Consider the following 20,273-nt stretch of genomic DNA (forward strand, 5'->3'; position numbering starts at 1 on the left):
ACGCAGACGATATCCAAATCTACATCCCATGTGATCCTGCTAATGTGGCTGTAGCAGTTGCCAAAATAAATGAAGACTTAGATAACATAACAACTTGGTCATCATCGAACTCTTTAGTACTTAATCCTAATAAATCAAAAGTTATGATTTTTGGCTCCAAGCATCAAATAATACAAATAGATAACCATAAACCTATCATTTCCATTTCAGGCGAAGAAATAGATCGTGTTTCTGAATCGCGTAATCTAGGTGTTATAATGGATGAATGTCTTCGTTTTGAAAGTCACATAGCAGATATTGCCCGAAACTCATTTTATAGACTTAAGGTCCTCTATAGAATCCGTGATTTTCTTAGCGTAGACCTTCGAGTCAACCTTTGTGATACGCTAATACTCTCAAAGTTTGATTACGCGGACGTGGTTTATGGACCACGGTTGTTAGCTAGAACTGAACGCATTATACAAAGAGCCAGAATGCATGTACACGTTACTGTTTTAGAATCCCTCCACGAACGCACGTGACACCTTACTTAAATTCATCAGGCATTCTTAAAATGACTTACAGAAGAGAACTTCATCTATCTTCCTTGTTGTTTGGAGTATTAAAGTTTTCAAAACCCGAGTACCTCTTCCAAAAGTTCACCTGGCGTTCAAACACTTCTATGAAATATGGTCTTAGATCGGTCAACAACAAATTAGTAACTTTTCATTACTGCACATCCGCATTTCGAGGTAGTTTTAAATACACAGCAACTAAGTGCTGGAATAATATACCTCCGCCATTAAAGATATTAAATTCTCTTAAAAGTTTTAAAACACAGCTTAAGCGACACCTTCTTCAGATTCAAAATGAACTACCTCTTGGCGGTAGAGCAATACCCTCTTATCTTTGATTATAGCCCAGCCATATAATACATACAATAATGACATTTAATATAATATTATTTACAAATACGCACATTCACACTTTACACTTCAGTATCAGTCTTACCTACGTATAAATATATATCTTAACCAACAAAAACACAAAAAATCCTTTATAATTTTATAAGTACTTATAATAATACTACACACTCAACAACACAATGCACACTTTCATTTCATACACCTTCCATATACCTATTCTTTATCTTTCTTTTTCTCATTTAATGTTCTTAATACTTAAGGTTTCTTTTTTTTTTCTTTTATCACTTAAAACTTTTTTTGTCTTTATTCCTTTTATTATGTAATAGGTACTTAGTGTTTCTTTTTGTTTATAGGATCCGACTGAAAACCAGCGTTGCAGTAAATTTACTGCAACATTATGCTGAGTCGAGACTCCTTTTTAACATCACGCTGTCTTTAATGCCAATGTCAATTAATTTAGTTAAGAAGTAATGTATCTAGTTAGGTACATTAGTAAACTATTAACCTACATATTTTATGTTTCATGTTTTGTGATGTTAAATAAATTTTCTCTCTCTCTCTCTCTCTCTCTCTCTCTCTCTCTAATGGTACGGAACCCTTCGTGCGCGAGTCCGACTCGCACTTGGCCGGTTTTTGCGTAATGGTACGGAACCATTCGTGCGCGAGTCCGACTCGCACTTGGCCGGTTTTTTACTAACCTTATAGGTGAGAGGTTTTCCTGTAACTTTCCCAATCCCGGCGTCCCCAGCACACAAGGCGCGGAAGTTCTCTGCGGTTTTAGGTGCAATATCGTTGTACAGCTCAAAAACAATCCGGCCGGACGGTAGGCCTCCGATCGTTATGTCCATGAAAATGCGATCGCGTTCCGGTTTCTCGTCGCCGTCCACCGTCATTTTGGACAGCTTTGATACTCTCGTTTAAACTTACAGGATCACAGTTTGTGAATTACAAGCACAATTACTGAAAATTCAGAAGATAATTTCTTGAAAAAGCTAGCTTGCTAGCCACCACTCCACCAGCCAGCATTAGCTGTCATAGCCAATAGATTTTTTTTCTCTTCTCGTCAGGCCAAGCAAGACTCCGTTATGATTTGCCATTATGTATTGCGTTATCTGTGGTTGCGTTCTTGTTTATGGTCACGTCTAGTGTGGGAAATAATTATTTTTGTCGATATCGACAAATACTTAGTATCTAAAAATTTAAAAATATTAAACAAATACTACGATTTTTGGCAGTTTTTGGTTTTTCATTTATCTAAGTGGTGTCAGCCAAATTAATTTAACATGATTGCATGAATGGAGAGGTGCTGACTATAAAAGAAGGCAAAAGAGACAGAGGCCGTTCTGGTGAATGAGAATGAACCACCTGGATGCGGACAGTCCAAAAAGATTCGCTGTCAACGGCCTTAAAAGCCGTAACAGACTACCGCACCGCACCTTGGTGCAGTCAAAATATCTCTCTCTCGCTCTAAGTTATAGCTGCGTCCCTAACGCACGTACGGCGACCACCTTACACACTATGGATACCAAGGTCGTGGTGCGGTGTGGTAGTCTGTTACGGCTTTAACGCCAGAAATGACACAAAATCACCAAGAGTGCCGAAGTGTATTTAGGAGGGCTAACCCTGAATAGGGATTAAAGCCAGGGGATTGATTGATTGAAAACATGACTAACAATAAACATTGTAGAGTCTGTGCGGAAGTCATAGTCATAGTCATAGTTTATTCATAAACAGTTTTCACTGTGTTTGAAATAAATTTACATATAAAACATATTATATGCAAAAAATCTTATAAAATAATTATAACAACATACGAAACGTCAAATTAAATACACTTTAAGAAATAATATTACATAAACAAAAGAAAAAAAACCAATATAAAATCGAATGTCATGAACAATAAATATTGAAATTAAATTTCATTAAAAGGAAAATTAAAATGTTATACATCATTAGAACAATAATTATAATATTGCATTTATATTAGAGTAGAGTCGTGAAATGAATGTGATCTAATTCATCCAATCTATACAATCTATACAATTATTATTATTTGTATTTCTTCTTTTCCACAGCTTAGATTTAGATTTACTGTTAGAAGTATCTGTGTCTGTAATCTGTAAGTGTAAGCGCCATCTCTCTCGCTAGCTCGAAATCACATGGATGATTCAGGTAGAAGGTCGAACCATACTGTTCTACCTTAGGGATGGCCAGGGGGCGCCATAACCTTTAGTAAGAAGTGCATATACTTGAAAAATTCGACCTATGCCGCCGTGGCCCGGTGGCTGATTGGCACAGGTACCTGCCGCGATAGCAGAGGACGCTAGTTCGATTCCAGCCTGGGACACTGGAGGCCTTGGTCACTTTTTCTTAGTATACGACATTTATTTCAGTTTAGATTTAGATTTATTTATTTCATAATATTAAATTACGGTATATATTATTTTGAGCTAATCTATACGACTTTATAATTATGATCGTCAACTATTATATACAAATGTCAATACGTGCCATTTTCAACCAAAAGTGTACTTATTGTCGCTTGTCAGTAAGGCGCTATTTCCCTATTTCCATATAGCTTCAATTAGAAATCAACCTTATCAACAAGAGACAATGGTACCTTTTGGTTGAAAACATCACATACAGATAAAAATCATCATCCGATTATTAGGCTTGGACCGACAAAACAATAATATCGATATCCACTATTCATCGTCGAATGCTCCTCACTATTAAAGTGACGTTCACGTTCACGCATGCGTGCTGTGATGTGATGGCCGACGACGCCAAAATTTTCTAAAATTAAATATCATTGACGGCTTGACTACAGATCGCGTACCTGAGTATTGCTTTTTGTGCATAATATTGAACTGTTGGTGTAGTTTTAGTGTCGAAAATGTTGGGGTCTGGCGACGGCGGCAACATTGTAAAGCTGAGAGGCTTGCCTTTCTCTACGACCGTTGAAGACGTCCTCGACTTTCTCAGCGGCGTCAACGTACTGAACGGAAAGGATGGTGAGGACCTACTTATTTGTAAAACCAGCGTGTCTATTTAGTCTCATTTATTCACCGATGATTATTTTTTCATTGTTCTTTTTACTGCCAGAAACAATGACGCCGGCGACTTGAAGAAAGTGCGCATAACTTGGTTTTTATGCATTTAGTTTAATTTCGATTTTGAGAACCGTCGCGCTGTCAATGATCCTTTTTCTTCTTCTTCTTCACGTGCCATCTCCGTCCAGGAGGTCGGCGACCATATGTCTATATGTCTCTCTATGTTCAGTCATGCGAATTAGTCTTTACAACTTGTAAAAATAGCTTTGAAGGGTGTGTCACGTAGGATCTGATCTGATACAGCGGCCGGCATGGCATAGCTTTAAGATTGATGAGTATAGCAGTCAGAGAGTTGAATTAAATTCTCAGGAAGAGCCCTAGAGCTTTCTGCATGCAGGCAACTGTTAGCTTATTGTCTTCTGTCATTCAAAAAAATTCGGACAAAGCGAGTAGAACAATATAGATGTGCCTCAGCCGAGTCTGCCTCCTTGGCCGGTAAAAACCATGCGGAAACTATGAATAAAGACAACTGTTGATTATTATTTTCTTTTTTATTGCTTTGTAAAGTAAAATAAAAGATACATAAGCAATGGCAGTGAGTGTGTTCGGGAGCCAACTTATCGCGCAAATTGTCTCGGGCGAGGCAAACATGCTTACTATAAAATCTCCACAAGCATGCTGCTACTCAAGTATGGATGTTTGTCTCGCTCTGTGTGGACCCGTCTATTGAACCTTGACTGGTTTATTAGGGTTCCATACCCAAAGGGTAAAAACGGGACCCTATTACTAAGACTCCGCTGTCCGTCTGTCTGTCACCAGGCTGTATCTCATGAACAGTGATAGCTAGACAGTTGAAATTTTCACAGATGATGTATTTCGTATGTGCCGCTACAACAACAAATACTAAAAAGTATGGAACCCTACGTGGGCGAGTCCGACTTGCACTTGTCCGGTTTTTTAAAATGTGTTTAATGTAATAAGACAAATACATGCAATAAGAGAAATTACTGCAGTATACCAATAACCATTTAAAAACTATCTGTACCATGCTGTAATGATTGAATTTTGTTGCCAGGTGTGCATCTCACTGAAGTGCGGCCTGGCAGGCCCTCTGGAGAGTGCTTTGTGGAAGTTGAGACACCAGAGGATGTTGATGAAGCCCTGAAAAAGGATAAGGAGAATATGGGGAAGAGATACATTGAAGGTAATTTTGGTGATATTATTTTCTTGTACTGTTGTTAAAAACTTGGTCTTAAGCCAGTCCTCATAGAATTCTCCTCCATCTCATAAGGAAACTGGTGTTCAAAGCTGCTCATTCTCTGATTCTGTGTCATGCATTGTCATAATGAATTACGATTGTTAAGCTGACATGGTTTTTTAACAAAAACTACACAGGCTAAGTGCCAGTTGCACCATCCGTACTAGTGACAGACTGATCAACGTCACCCGGCGCGCCGCGGCAGTATACTATTCGCGGTAAACTTTCCATACAATAAAATTTAGCAAACTCTTTAACGATGACAAACAGTTTGGTGCAACCGACCCTAAGCCACTTCACAATGCTCTCAGGCAAATTGTGTCAGAGAAATTGACTAAAAAACTGGTCCTGACACTCCTCAGTTTTTGATTAATGTGCATGTGTGTGTAAAAATCTTTGTTTAGGTAATTGCAGAAAAAATGTGAATATGAAATTCGTTTATTATGACCTTTTTGTGGTAACAGGGTGGCTAAAAAATACGTGCATTCCTGTTTGAACGGAGGTTTTGGGCTTATACTGAGCAACTTTTACTATGGAACCAACCACGAAATCGCGAAAAAAAATTTACCCTCCCATAGAAAATGGACCAGCCTAAATGTATGAAACAGCCAAATTTTTATTCGCGATTTCAGGGTTGATCCCATAGTAAAAGTTGCTCAGTATAATCCCAAAACCTCCCTGGCAACGGGAATGCACTTATTTTTTAGCCACCGTGTATATGTAGTTAAAATAAACTAATTTTCTCTTTCAGTCTTCTCCACCGACCGCCAGGATATGGAATGGGCTCTAAACGCCATGCGTCAAAGCGAAAACGGCTTTGGCAGTCTCCCCCACGTGACTGACGACATGGGCATCGTCAAGCTCCGGGGCCTGCCATTTGGCTGCTCGAAGGAAGAAATCGTCCAGTTCTTCGATGGTAAGTTTATTGTAAGGACTTGCTGTTGTATTGAAATTTTTTGGGGTAACTCCTGTAATGTAGGGGTGAAAAGGTTTATACACAACTCAAGCACATTCGACCGATACCATTTAACTGAGACGTTTAGTGAAGTGTGTAAAGGGGCCCACTGACTATCAGTCCGCTGGACGATATCGGCCTGTCATTTGCGCGGAACTGTCAAATTTTTGTTCTAACTGAAAGGCCGATATCGTCAGTGGGCCCCTTAACAGTAACTTATTAGTCTGAATATTTTACTGGATTTTACAGTGCGACCAATAATTATGTCTCAGTTCACTGGTTATTAGCATACCTATAAACATTACAACACTACTATTAGAACCAATTTAATTTGTATGTATCAGACTGCAAAAGAATGGAAAGAAAACACTTTTTCCAATATTCAAATTTGTAATAATATTAGCTGCAACGAGACACTTTGTATGGGGGATGGGAGCCCCACTTAGATATTTATTTTATTCTGTTTTTAGTATTTGTTGTTATGGCGGCAACAGAAATACATAATCTGTGAAAATTTCAACTGTAAAGCTATCACGGTTCATGAGATACAGCCTGGTGACAGACAGACAGGCGGACGGACAGCGGAGTCTTAGTAATAGGGTCCCATTTTTACCCTTTGGGTACGGAACCCTAAAAAGAAGCACTTTGCTGTCATAGTTTCTATTGATCTTTTTATACTTCGAAGATTTATCTTTGGTTCTCACCACAATTCGCGTCTGAATTACATTATAACATTACTTTTACACAAAACTTGCGTCTAGACAGATCTTTTGATCCGAACACAACTAAATATTTACACACACACTAACAACAAACCTTCTCACCCCTTAATCGAAAACAGCAACAACACTTTTATAAGTTACAACGATGAACGCAAGTCATAATTTATTTTAAAACAAAATTTAAAGTAAGCAAAAGCTCAATTCCAAGTTTATTCATGGCCAAAAAATTTGTTATGCGAAAAGCTTTACGATTATAGAAAACACATCTTAGTTTTTTTTTTCTTATCATCGCGTAATTTTACTCCAGGGTACGAAAACACAGTTTTGCCATTCCGAGAGGCTATCGCTAACATCGAGAATCCAGTTCATCTATCTTAACAGAGAAGCAAATAGATGAACCTTCGATTCTCGACGTTTTGGGTTACCTCCCCGATTTCGACCAAAGTGCTTTAGTAGTAATGCGAGTCGAAGTCATTCTCAATCCGTGCCAACCATCGATGTAACTTACAATAGTGACTCCATGATATAATCTGATTACACACTGTGGGCTCAGGGTTGAACGTCGCTACTGACGGGGTGCATTTGCTTTCGGACTCCACGGGTCGAGCCTCCGGAGAGGCCTTCGTACACTTCTCAGACAAGGAGAGCGCGGATCAGGCGCTGTCGAGGGACAGGGAGAAAATAGGACACAGGTGGGGGGAATGTTGTTTATTGCTGTCGGGTTTGGGCCGTAAAGGGGGTGGTGATAGGGGGGATATACAAAAAAACTTAGAATTAAACCAGACAGTGTGCCAGACTAAATTTAAAAACAAAAACTGAGCTACAGCTTGCAGTGCAAGGTGATAGCAGTTTTAATTTTTAGTAACCTGGCAATATTTTGCTGCCATTGGCATTGTTTTTTTTGGATGTTTTAAAAAACAATTTACAACTAAACAATAGAAAAGTGGAGTGGTAAAAAGCACTTGATGACTTGATTGCACTTCTATTTCTTTGATGTTTAGCTCATATTAATAAAAAAATTTTGGAACTGAGAAACTATTAAATAAGTGTAACCTTAAAACACAAACATAAATTATTTACTTGTAACAGTTGTGTAACCAAACATAAAACATAATAAAATATTAACTACATGTCACACAATTTAAAGATAATATGTTTGTCTTGTATATTTGAAAGCATATCAATATTATTATGTTAAAAAAATTGGCATGAATATTGTCTGCCTTTGCCAAATAGGAAGTCTATTGAACTTATATTTACAACAACAGATAAGACATTATTATTTCGAGAGGCGGGTTAAAATATACTGTATCAGAAAGTAAAGTTTTTTCAAGACTGATGATGTATTATTGTCAACATCTATGTACACATTTAAAACTTTCGCGGTTTGAACACATATTAAATTACATTTAGAAACGGGTCTATCGCGAATTTATAAGGTAACAAAATAAATTCGCGATAGACCCGTTTCTAAATGTGATTTAATCTCTGTACACAGTTATTTAATAAATATTATCTTATCTTATCAAGGGGTAGGGCTTAGGTGTTAGATAACCATCCCCCAATTACGAGCAAAACCAAACCACGACTCTACAGTATTGGTGTAGTGGGTTATTACTGGGACCCTCTTACTTTTGGTCCCTTGCTTTACAGAACTTGTTTAATGTTTATGACACAATATCATAACATCATACAAAAAGAGCTACAGAAATGGGGCGTCACTACATGTCGTGCGCGCGCCAATTCCGTGCATTCGGAGGTTGAGGAAGGGGGGGGGGGGGTGCGCCGCGCCCGTACGTACAAAATGACACCAGTCACTATCACTCTGTCATGACGCCCAACATTCCTCAGCCGTGCACGGAATTCGCGCGCGGATAGTATGTTTAAAAGGAAGCAAGAACTATTTATTATTCTTTAAAGCAAGGTGGCCAACGTATTGGAGTTAAATTAGTTATTATATGGGTTATATTATTGCATAAAAAGTTGGTTGAAATTACTGCACTTGTAATGCTGCCTATGGAAGTCATTGCGGTGATTTTATTAGTTTCCTTTGTAAATTTTTTATAAGCATCAAAGAGGATATAATATTATAGAGCGGTACTGTCATAGTAAATTTTGTAACCACAGTAAATTCACTGCCATCTATCGACACACTTTAAAACTAAAAATGAAGATTTATAAAAATACGATAAAATGTATTTAAATATGGATAAATGATTTTTTTTATTTGCATTAATTATTTTTATTATTTTGACCCATGTTCTTTCACTGATATGCGTTAAAATTGTTAAATAACAAACGAAACCGTCAACGCCCTCTATACGAGAGTAGGCCAAAGGTAGTAGCGACATCTAACAATCTTGTTTTGTTTGCTTGGTTTACAACTTCATATATCCAATAGTGGATGCTTATGATCATGGCGGCCTATAATTGTAATAAAAAACTTGAGACTGTTATACTTTACTAAAGTAAATGATGGAGAAGTTTCAGTACAATTTGATTAAATATGTATAGCCACAAGAAAAATCTTTATCGTTATGACTTATTTTGTTTTATTGGCAGTGCCGTGTGTGGCAAATTTTAATTTTTTTTTCGTCACTTAGTCACTAAACTAGCAAAATCACCGTAATGTCTTACTGCTACGTCTGAGTATGTACATTCAGTTGTAGGTATACCTAACACTTCCTGCATACAGTTCTATGCAGGGGAGTCAGGATCTCATTTTATAAACAAGTTACAATTTTACAGGTGTAAATAAAACAGTATGTTACAATTTTAGACTTGTAAAATGTAAGCTTTATAAAATGCGCCGCAACTACAGCTGACTTGTACGGGACGCAGTATACAAGGCAGCATTATAGTGCACCAAGTGATTGGTTGTTGAGTTGTCGAAGGTTGGGCGAGCGAGGGACGGGAGCGGGGCGGCGGCGGGCGGAGAGGGGAAGAGGAACGAGCGGGATTATTAGTCTGTGGTATTGGGTGAAAATGGTTGTCTATGACAGCGTTTAGTTTTAAATTAAAGGCGATACTCACGGTCTATCCTGATGTAATGTCGTTCGGGTTTAGGACATTTCAGAAGGGCGGCGAAAAGCGAGTAGTTATGATCCTGTTTCTTCACGGTTGAGTTAAAAAAGGACTCGCTCAATGTCAATGTGATCAATGTCAAACAGTCGGCGATAAACGATGAATTTTCTTTTTGACTGACTTTGAGTTCGAAAGAGGGTTTTAATTTTTTTACTTTGTGTGTTCCCGGCCCAAAGGCTATAAAATTATGAGACTATGACATACATGTGAACGACATCATACATGTGATTCCGGTGAAACAAAACCCTTTATCAAAACAAGAACAGACTTCATAAAACTGTCACAATTAATTATTAATTTTAAAAATATGTATTTTAAATTTCTGTATATTTTGATAAACAGTGTTAAGACTGTTTATCTAACTATATTCATTTAATAAGTAACGGAAGTGAATATTTGACATTTCAGGCTGACTCCCGATTGGTCGCGCCCATAGACCTAGCATTACATAGACCAGCTATACGCGTGCGCCCGTAAGGGATAGACATAGATGACGTCATAAACGTGGGGATACCATATTTGTAAAAATTACCCCAATATTTGATATCACGTTGGGGCGATTACCCTGGAGGCAAAGTTAGCTTGTTTGACGGTATTAAAAAATTGTTAAATAAAATGTCAATGGGCCGTTCTTTTTAGGCGTATAAACAATGAAATACCTCATATAATTCGCGCAGGTGGTACAAAACTAAACATGTTTAGTAAATAAAATGTATTATGGGTTTTAATTTAAAGAAATCACAAATCGCAATCACACCAATTAATGTACACCACATTTAATCTTCACAACATTTGTTTATTTATTTTTTGGAATTAGAAGTACGAAAAAACTTCCGAAGTCAAAATTACCCATAAAATTATGATATTTTCATCTGGTATCCCTAACATGATTGTTATGCAGCTAAATTAAGAAGAAGTTTAAAAATGGCTGACCTCAGACTACTACCTACCTACGTAATTTGGGCGGATAATTTTACAAATAATGTTTTGTTAATTTGCGTAAATAATTGTGATATTTTTATTGAAATCGTTTGATTCTACATTGCTTTAAGTGTAACGTAATTTTACGATGTTATTCTCACATATTGCGTGAAGAGGAAGGTGTAAAATACCGTACTTACGTGTGAAAGGTTATGATCTCATATTTTTGCTCAGAGCGGCTATTACAGCCGATTACAAAACAATTCATCAGTATTTTATCAAAGTTCAAGCATTCAAAACGCTAACCATCACTATATTTCATAAGAGAAAGCACAATTTCATACAAATCAACGATAATTAAACAAGCAACGAACAAACATGACATGTCACGTACTTATTTGTTTGCCACAACCTCGGTTGTGGCAGCGGTGGAAAAGTGAAACTATGACAAGGACAAACAATAACAGCGCTTTCTCTGCTACTCCTATTGAAAGATACATAAGACTATCCCGTTCGGTCATTTTCCCCCACCCCTCATGACCGATCCAGTTATACTAGATTCATGGTCGCGCCATTTTAAATCGTAACGTTTCTGGTGAGGCAAGATGGCGCGACCAATCGGGAGCCAGCTCGAAATGTCAAATACTCGCTTCCGTTACTTATTAAATAAATATAGTTTGATAAACAGTCAACTGTTTATCAAAATATACAGAAATTTAAAATACATATTTTAATAATTAATTGTGACTGTGAAATGCTAACATACAGTTTTATGAAGTTTGTTCTTGTTTTGATAAAGGTTTTTGTTCCGCCGTAATCTTTGCTACTCGTATGTTTTATGTGCGAGTGAATATTCGATCGCTAGTCGCTTTCTCGCCTCCGGACTGACATCTGCTTGAGCGAATTCATATTTCCCATTTTAACATACCTAAGCTCTACTTGTACATACATCAGGTACGACTATGAGACATCGCAGTTAAATTACCGATTTGCATTGTATAAAATTTAAAATATTGTTTATTGCATTGTATAAACTTAATGTAGTGACAAACATGAAAAGCGATTCAATTCACGGCATCACGAGTTTTGAAAGGTAACCTTGAAGGCAATTAACTTATTGCTACATAGGAGTTTATGGGCGAAATATACATGCCTACATATGTACCTAAAAAGTATGGATATAGGTAATCGTATTCTTCTTCTTTACGTGCCATCTCCGTCCAGGAGGTCGGCGACTATATGTCTATATGTCTCTCTATGTTCAGTCATGCGAATTAGTCTATCTATGCTCTTCACTTTTAACCAGTCTCTTATATTTCCAGTATAATCGTATTAGGCAGAGTTATTTTGTACACTTTAAGTCATAAAATTCGAGTTTTCAATAATCGATTATGAATTTTTGTCAATATAATCGGTTATAACGATTATTTCGGCTACGGTTATAACCTATTAGTATTACCTAGTCATATCACAATTATTTGGGATACTTAATTCTGTTTTCTTCCAATGGTGCGATATGGAATCTATACACCCATCAATCATGTCGACGTGTATTCATAACGTGCGCGGCCTATTCGTACTGTATGATAGAGTTAGACCAAGCTAAGTTGGCAGCGATTTTGATAGCCCACACTGTGCAAGTGTTAAGTCATAATTTTTAAAATAACATTCGCACAGTATGGGCTAGCAAAACCGCTGCCAACTTAGCCTGGTGGCCTAACTCTACCTATTTTTATAGCACTAAGATTATCAAAAATGTTCAGAGCGTTGTCCTTCATAAAAAAATCTTCAAGGGTGCCGTGCAAAACACTCATGCCTAGCCGATTTTAATATAATTACGATATGTTTGTAAAAATTAAATATTGTAATGCGAACTAAACAAAACTGTTTCTAAATTAATATCTATTCTGACTTTTTTCGTTACGCGAGCCAATGTCAAAACTTGGTAATTATCAATAACAAAAGTAATAAGTGTTATTTTTTTGTATAAAGTTCATCTTTTTCTAGATTTAAAAACTACAAAAAAAAAATTGCTCTGAGAATTAAAAAAAATAACTGGGCGAAATACAGCGATTATCCCAACTTTGGGGTCATCCATTAATTACATCACACGTTTCGGGGGCCAAGAAAATGTGACATGTTGTGACAAGGGGGAGGGGGGAGTCACAAACTTTGTGACGTCACATTAACTTATTTAAATTATTTTATTCGCTGTACAGTTAAATAACAAGTTTTTGGAACGATAATCATTTTTAATCGTTTAGTTTTTTTCCTAATCTGTTTTGGGTTATAAAATTACTAATATTTCTTTGATAAAATATTAAGAATAGTTATTTGCCGATTTCATTGAAAAATGTGACGTCACACCAGGTGGGGAGGGGTTTGCCAAATGTGACCAAGTGTGTCAAGGAGGGGGGAGGGGTAAAAAAAACCCTCGAAATTCGTGTGACGTAATTAAGGGATGAACCCTTTTCTGGTTTCACGTGTAGGCTCGCGTATCGTAGATTCCGCATACAAACACCAACAACAAGTGACCTGACCCTTCCTCCACAGATACATAGAGGTGTTCATGAGCTCGGCCGACGAGGTGCGCGCGTACGGCGCCCGCATGGAGGGCGGGGGCTTCCGCTCCACGCGCGGCTACCGGCCCGCGCCCTACGACCGCAACGACCGCTTCGGCGGCGGCGGCGGCCGGCCGGCGCGCGGCCGCGGCGGCGGCGGCGGGTTCAACAGAGGCGAGTTCCTTTTTATTTTTAGGGCTCCGTACCCAAAGGGTAAAAACAGGACCCTATTACTAAGACTCCGCTGTCCGACCGTCTCTCTGACTGTCTGTCCGTCTGGCACCAGGCTGTATCTCATGAACCGTGATAGCTAACAGTTGAAATTTTCACAGATGGTGTATTTCTGTTGCCGCTATAATAACAAATACTAAAAAGTACGGAACCCTCGGTGGGCGAGTCCAACTCGCACTTGGCCGGTTAATTTTTATTTTCAGGGTTCCGTACCCAAAGGGTAAAAACAGCTGGCGGCTATAACAACAAATACTAAAAAGTACGGAACCCTCGGTGGGCGAGTCCGACGACGTTTCGACACAGGTTTCACTGAAATTCGCGATAGACCCGATTGTCAAATGTGATTTAATATGTGTTCAAAACGCGAAAGTTTTAAATGAATAACGATAGTTTCCATTTATCGCAGGTGACAACTTCTCCGGCGGGTTCGGCGGCGGCGGTCGCGGCGGGTTCCGACGCGGAGGCGGCGGCGGCGGCGGACACTGCGTGCACATGAGAGGGCTGCCTTTCAAGGCGTCGCCACAGGATGTCGCTTACGTGAGTACATACATGTTGGGACAACTTCGACTGTGTCGGCGGGTGCGGCGGCGGCGGTGGACACTGCGTGCACATGAGAGGGCTGCCTTTCAAGGCGTCGCCACAGGATGTCGCTTACGTGAGTACATACATGTTGGGACAACTTCGACTGTGTCGGCGGGTGCGGCGGCGGCGGTGGACACTGCGTGCACATGAGAGGGCTGCCTTTCAAGGCGTCGCCACAGGATGTCGCTTACGTGAGTACATACATGTTGGGACAACTTCGACTGTGTCGGCGGGTGCGGCGGCGGCGGTGGACACTGCGTGCACATGAGAGGGCTGCCTTTCAAGGCGTCGCCACAGGATGTCGCTTACGTGAGTACATACATGTTGGGACAACTTCGACTGTGTCGGCGGGTGCGGCGGCGGCGGTGGACACTGCGTGCACATGAGAGGGCTGCCTTTCAAGGCGTCGCCACAGGATGTCGCTTACGTGAGTACATACATGTTGGGACAACTTCGACTGTGTCGGCGGGTGCGGCGGCGGCGGTGGACACTGCGTGCACATGAGAGGGCTGCCTTTCAAGGCGTCGCCACAGGATGTCGCTTACGTGAGTACATACATGTTGGGACAACTTCGACTGTGTCGGCGGGTGCGGCGGCGGCGGTGGACACTGCGTGCACATGAGAGGGCTGCCTTTCAAGGCGTCGCCACAGGATGTCGCTTACGTGAGTACATACATGTTGGGACAACTTCGACTGTGTCGGCGGGTGCGGCGGCGGCGGTGGACACTGCGTGCACATGAGAGGGCTGCCTTTCAAGGCGTCGCCACAGGATGTCGCTTACGTGAGTACATACATGTTGGGACAACTTCGACTGTGTCGGCGGGTGCGGCGGCGGCGGTGGACACTGCGTGCACATGAGAGGGCTGCCTTTCAAGGCGTCGCCACAGGATGTCGCTTACGTGAGTACATACATGTTGGGACAACTTCGACTGTGTCGGCGGGTGCGGCGGCGGCGGTGGACACTGCGTGCACATGAGAGGGCTGCCTTTCAAGGCGTCGCCACAGGATGTCGCTTACGTGAGTACATACATGTTGGGACAACTTCGAGTGTGTCGGCGGGTGCGGCGGTAGCGGCGGCGGCGGACACTGCGTGCACATGAGAGGGCTGCCTTTCAAGGCGTCGCCACAGGATGTCGCTTACGTGAGTACATACATGTTGGGACAACTTCGACTGTGTCGGCGGGTGCGGCGGCGGCGGTGGACACTGCGTGCACATGAGAGGGCTGCCTTTCAAGGCGTCGCCACAGGATGTCGCTTACGTGAGTACATACATGTTGGGACAACTTCGACTGTGTCGGCGGGTGCGGCGGCGGCGGTGGACACTGCGTGCACATGAGAGGGCTGCCTTTCAAGGCGTCGCCACAGGATGTCGCTTACGTGAGTACATACATGTTGGGACAACTTCGACTGTGTCGGCGGGTGCGGCGGCGGCGGTGGACACTGCGTGCACATGAGAGGGCTGCCTTTCAAGGCGTCGCCACAGGATGTCGCTTACGTGAGTACATACATGTTGGGACAACTTCGACTGTGTCGGCGGGTGCGGCGGCGGCGGTGGACACTGCGTGCACATGAGAGGGCTGCCTTTCAAGGCGTCGCCACAGGATGTCGCTTACGTGAGTACATACATGTTGGGACAACTTCGACTGTGTCGGCGGGTGCGGCGGCGGCGGTGGACACTGCGTGCACATGAGAGGGCTGCCTTTCAAGGCGTCGCCACAGGATGTCGCTTACGTGAGTACATACATGTTGGGACAACTTCGACTGTGTCGGCGGGTGCGGCGGCGGCGGTGGACACTGCGTGCACATGAGAGGGCTGCCTTTCAAGGCGTCGCCACAGGATGTCGCTTACGTGAGTACATACATGTTGGGACAACTTCGACTGTGTCGGCGGGTGCGGCGGCGGCGGTGGACACTGCGTGCACATGAGAGGGCTGCCTTTCAAGGCGTCGCCACAGGATGTCGCTTACGTGAGTACATACATGTTGGGACAACTTCGACTGTGTCGGCGGGTGCGGCGGCGGCGGTGGACACTGCGTGCACATGAGAGGGCTGCCTTTCAAGGCGTCGCCACAGGATGTCGCTTACGTGAGTACATACATGTTGGGACAACTTCGACTGTGTCGGCGGGTGCGGCGGCGGCGGTGGACACTGCGTGCACATGAGAGGGCTGCCTTTCAAGGCGTCGCCACAGGATGTCGCTTACGTGAGTACATACATGTTGGGACAACTTCGAGTGTGTCGGCGGGTGCGGCGGTAGCGGCGGCGGCGGACACTGCGTGCACATGAGAGGGCTGCCTTTCAAGGCGTCGCCACAGGATGTCGCTTACGTGAGTACATACATGTTGGGACAACTTCGACTGTGTCGGCGGGTGCGGCGGCGGCGGTGGACACTGCGTGCACATGAGAGGGCTGCCTTTCAAGGCGTCGCCACAGGATGTCGCTTACGTGAGTACATACATGTTGGGACAACTTCGACTGTGTCGGCGGGTGCGGCGGCGGCGGTGGACACTGCGTGCACATGAGAGGGCTGCCTTTCAAGGCGTCGCCACAGGATGTCGCTTACGTGAGTACATACATGTTGGGACAACTTCGACTGTGTCGGCGGGTGCGGCGGCGGCGGTGGACACTGCGTGCACATGAGAGGGCTGCCTTTCAAGGCGTCGCCACAGGATGTCGCTTACGTGAGTACATACATGTTGGGACAACTTCGACTGTGTCGGCGGGTGCGGCGGCGGCGGTGGACACTGCGTGCACATGAGAGGGCTGCCTTTCAAGGCGTCGCCACAGGATGTCGCTTACGTACAACCATATTGTAGTGACCTCAAAATTTAACATCGATTTTGCCTTACCGCTATTACAGACAAGAAAACACAATAATTGAAACACCTGTTTGCATTTATTACAGTTCTTCAAACCCATCCGGCCGATGAACATCACCATACTATTCGATAACAGTGGGCGGCCTTCGGGAGAGGCTGATGTTGAATTTGAATGCCACGAGGACGCCATGCGGGTTGGTATCACTTTTTTTTTATAAAACAATAGTTTGACGACCGGTCTGGCCTAGTGGGTAGTGACCCTGCCTGTGAAGCCGATGGTCCTGGGTTCGTATCCCGGTTAGGGCATTTATTTGTATGATGAGGACAGATATTTGTTCCTGAGTCATGGGTGTTTTCTATGTATTTATATATTATATATATCGTTGCCTGAGTACCTATAACACAAGCCTCCTTGTGCTTACCGTGGGACTTAGTCAATTTGTGTAAGAATACTCTATAATATTTATTTATATTATTTTATTTATCGAATTTCACTTTTACACATTATGATCACTTTTTTTTTTTTTAGGCCATGCGTCGCGATAAAAACAATATGGACCATCGTTACATCGAACTGTTCCTGAAATCAGCGCCAGGTGGCGGCGGCGGCGGCTTCAAGGCAAACCGTAACTTTAGAAATTGAATCCAAATGCCACACAATAAGGTCTTTATTGCCACATACGCCAACAAACTTATAAAGACCATCGGTAAACGTAACTTTAGAAACTGAACTCTATTGCCAACCGCTACGGTTTATATTCACTCATACAATACACCGACAGGGATATGTACAAGGCACGAATGGAATGGACGAAACTTTCGTTGTGTGAGTGACACCTGTATCGGTATACAGTCAGAGCCAACATTTTATTGGTTAACCGTTCCATCGGTTTGCCGCTATCACTGTCACATTTCGCAAGAAAGAACGGGAAAGACAATGCGCGTCTAGTGTCAATTTTGGATCGAATTTTGTCGATTTTTATTTATTTTAAAAACGTTGCCCTACAATTACGAAATTTGAAAGCTGTCAAATTACTATCTAAGTTAAGATTGTTTTTTCTTCTTTTATTGTTTATAGTGTCACATAATAAATAACCGTGTAAAGTTTGATTAAAAGTCCTAGTTAGAGGTTACTTTGGGAATTAATTGTATCCAGCGAAGTGTCATAATTCGTGTATCGGAAGCTGTGTTATTAAAGATAATATAATCAAGAACTACATATATTTTTTCCACGTCTACGAATATCAACGTCACTTACAAAAATATGATCATATAAGGAGATTTTTCGCCTTCTGACTCAGGGAACGGCCTTAACGAACACACAGATATTTTCATTCACTCATTCATTCCATTCGTGCCAGCTCTTGTGATTCGACCAAATCAAACTACCCCTGACGGCTCCAATGCCAAACGCAAGAAATTGAGTCCTATTGCCACGCACTAAGGTTTACATTTCAATATTCAACGCAATATAAGACGTCGCAACACTCCAAGAATTATTCCTAAACTTGCGGAATTGAATACTATCTATATTGCCGTTGCCGCTGTACCAACTAGGGTCGAGGCGGGAACAGTGACTCAACGCAAACAGTGGCTCAGTCGCCCAAATATCGCTATACACTGTAGTTAACCTTACGTGTTAGAATAACCATTGCTCGTCCAATAGGGGATATTACTGCAATGTCCTGCCACCAGAGTGCAGCACTAGCCTTTTTACACCATAGAGTAACTTGTACATACTGTACCTTTAACAGGTTTTTGACAAGTTTCAGAGATAATAAAATATGATGCATCAAGGCGGTTTGTTTACAGAGGATCTACCGGGAAACGCGAATCCGAAATTTCGCTATCTGCCTCTTTAACGCTCGAATAAGCAAGAGTGACAGAGATGTTAGATAACGAAATATCGATTTTCTTGTTTCGCGATAGACCCACAGATTGTGGTAGTGGCGCCCCCTTCGCAGAGTTTCGCGTAATATTCCCTATTGATTTTTATCGATTACTGAATGTTTTTGCTGTATTAGTAGGGAAGCTAATACCCTCTCTCATGTTAGAATTAGGTAGAGTGCCCAACATTTTTTTCCGATTCAAATAGATATATTTGAAATAGTTTTAATAAATATAATTGTCGAAAAATCTATTTCTCAGGCAGTTCCAGTAAGCATTAATGAATTACACTAAAAATTAATTAAAACTGGTCATTATTGTAATTTACATACAAATTGACCTGTTTTAATTCGTTCTTGAATGATTAGACTCGCCTGAGATATACATTTTTTAAGTTCCTTTAAAAATTATTACGAATATTTGTGCTGTTTTCAACTAAAAGGGTACTTGTTGTCGGTTTTGAATAAGACGCTATTTCTATAAAGCTTCGATTTGAAATCAACCTTATCTACAACCGACAATGTGGTACCTTTTAGTTGAAAACGTCACATTTACTATCAAACAGAACAACACAGGGAACAGCAATATATGAAGTTTACTACATTCAAGTATACTTTTAGAAGGCAATTTAGACTAAAAGAAATTACATAAACCTTCCAAAAATAACTATATTTTGTACCGGTTTTGGTCAAGGTTCAGATTTCTTAAGATATTTTAAGTAAGATACTGATTTCTTACTCATTTTGTATGTAATAGGGTATTTGACTACCAGTCAAATCAGTTTCTTTTTTCGATCTGTCAAAACGATTTGCTACGTTGCTATGAAATGAGGGTTACCACGTTTAATTTCGCCGCTAGGGGCGCTAGTGTAGATGGTGGTCTTTCAAAATGTCAAATGCATAGAAGTTTTGGGGGTTTCAAGCGTTTTTAATCGGGAATTTTTACTCCTTATTCATAATTGTGGTAAATTTTTGTCCATATTTGATTAATCATGGTAAACAATAGATATAGCTCAATAAATGTTAGTGCTTTAAAAAAAGTGCCAACTAAAATATATGCAAACTTAAACAGGTTGAAAAAATGGCACACGCAGCCGTTAAAATTCCTTTGTGTATATTAGAACGTATTGATATTATAAAAATAAGCATAGAAGAATTTTGAGATCTGTTTTTCTGGACCTACATCTACAGTGGCGCCAACTGGTGAGCACAAAAACGTTAGCCCTCATTTATTTGAAACACTAGCATGTGACGTCACGATCAAATTACCTACTCTATAGTTTTGTACGTAAAATA

The 20,273-nt window shown here is 41.2% G+C and overlaps 2 protein-coding genes across 2 annotated transcripts in view; one reads left to right on the forward strand and one right to left on the reverse strand.

Moving 5' to 3' along the window:
- The window catches only part of LOC134755387 (peptidyl-prolyl cis-trans isomerase G), a 38,399-nt gene extending 36,477 nt beyond the window's left edge, over positions 1-1,922 (reverse strand). Inside the window, exon 1 of the mRNA XM_063691941.1 lies at positions 1,604-1,922. Within this exon, the coding sequence (XP_063548011.1) occupies positions 1,604-1,798 (195 nt within the window). The 5' untranslated portion in view covers positions 1,799-1,922. The remainder of the gene's footprint in view (positions 1-1,603) is intronic.
- A 1,711-nt stretch (positions 1,923-3,633) lies between these two features.
- On the forward strand, positions 3,634-18,466 carry LOC134755394 (heterogeneous nuclear ribonucleoprotein H2-like). Its single transcript, XM_063691949.1, has 8 exons — positions 3,634-3,919; positions 5,034-5,162; positions 5,968-6,132; positions 7,447-7,585; positions 13,452-13,618; positions 14,097-14,227; positions 17,178-17,285; positions 17,621-18,466. The coding sequence occupies exons 1-8, from the start codon at positions 3,802-3,804 to the stop codon at positions 17,732-17,734; spliced, it is 1,071 nt and encodes a 356-aa protein (XP_063548019.1). The 5' UTR covers positions 3,634-3,801; the 3' UTR covers positions 17,735-18,466.
- The last annotated feature ends 1,807 nt before the right edge of the window (positions 18,467-20,273 follow it).

This window comes from Cydia strobilella, chromosome 2, assembly GCF_947568885.1.
Source record: "Cydia strobilella chromosome 2, ilCydStro3.1, whole genome shotgun sequence".
Lineage (NCBI taxonomy): Eukaryota > Metazoa > Arthropoda > Insecta > Lepidoptera > Tortricidae > Cydia > Cydia strobilella.

Bases quoted from the DNA above. Each gene is read 5' to 3' on its own strand.
- LOC134755394 (XM_063691949.1), top strand. From the start codon at position 3,802: ATGTTGGGGTCTGGCGACGGCGGCAACATTGTAAAGCTGAGAGGCTTG. The intron at 5,163-5,967 runs GTAATTTTGGTG...TTTCTCTTTCAG, and splicing joins GGGGAAGAGATACATTGAAG to TCTTCTCCACCGACCGCCAG. The intron at 14,228-17,177 runs GTGAGTACATAC...CATTTATTACAG, and splicing joins CGCCACAGGATGTCGCTTAC to TTCTTCAAACCCATCCGGCC.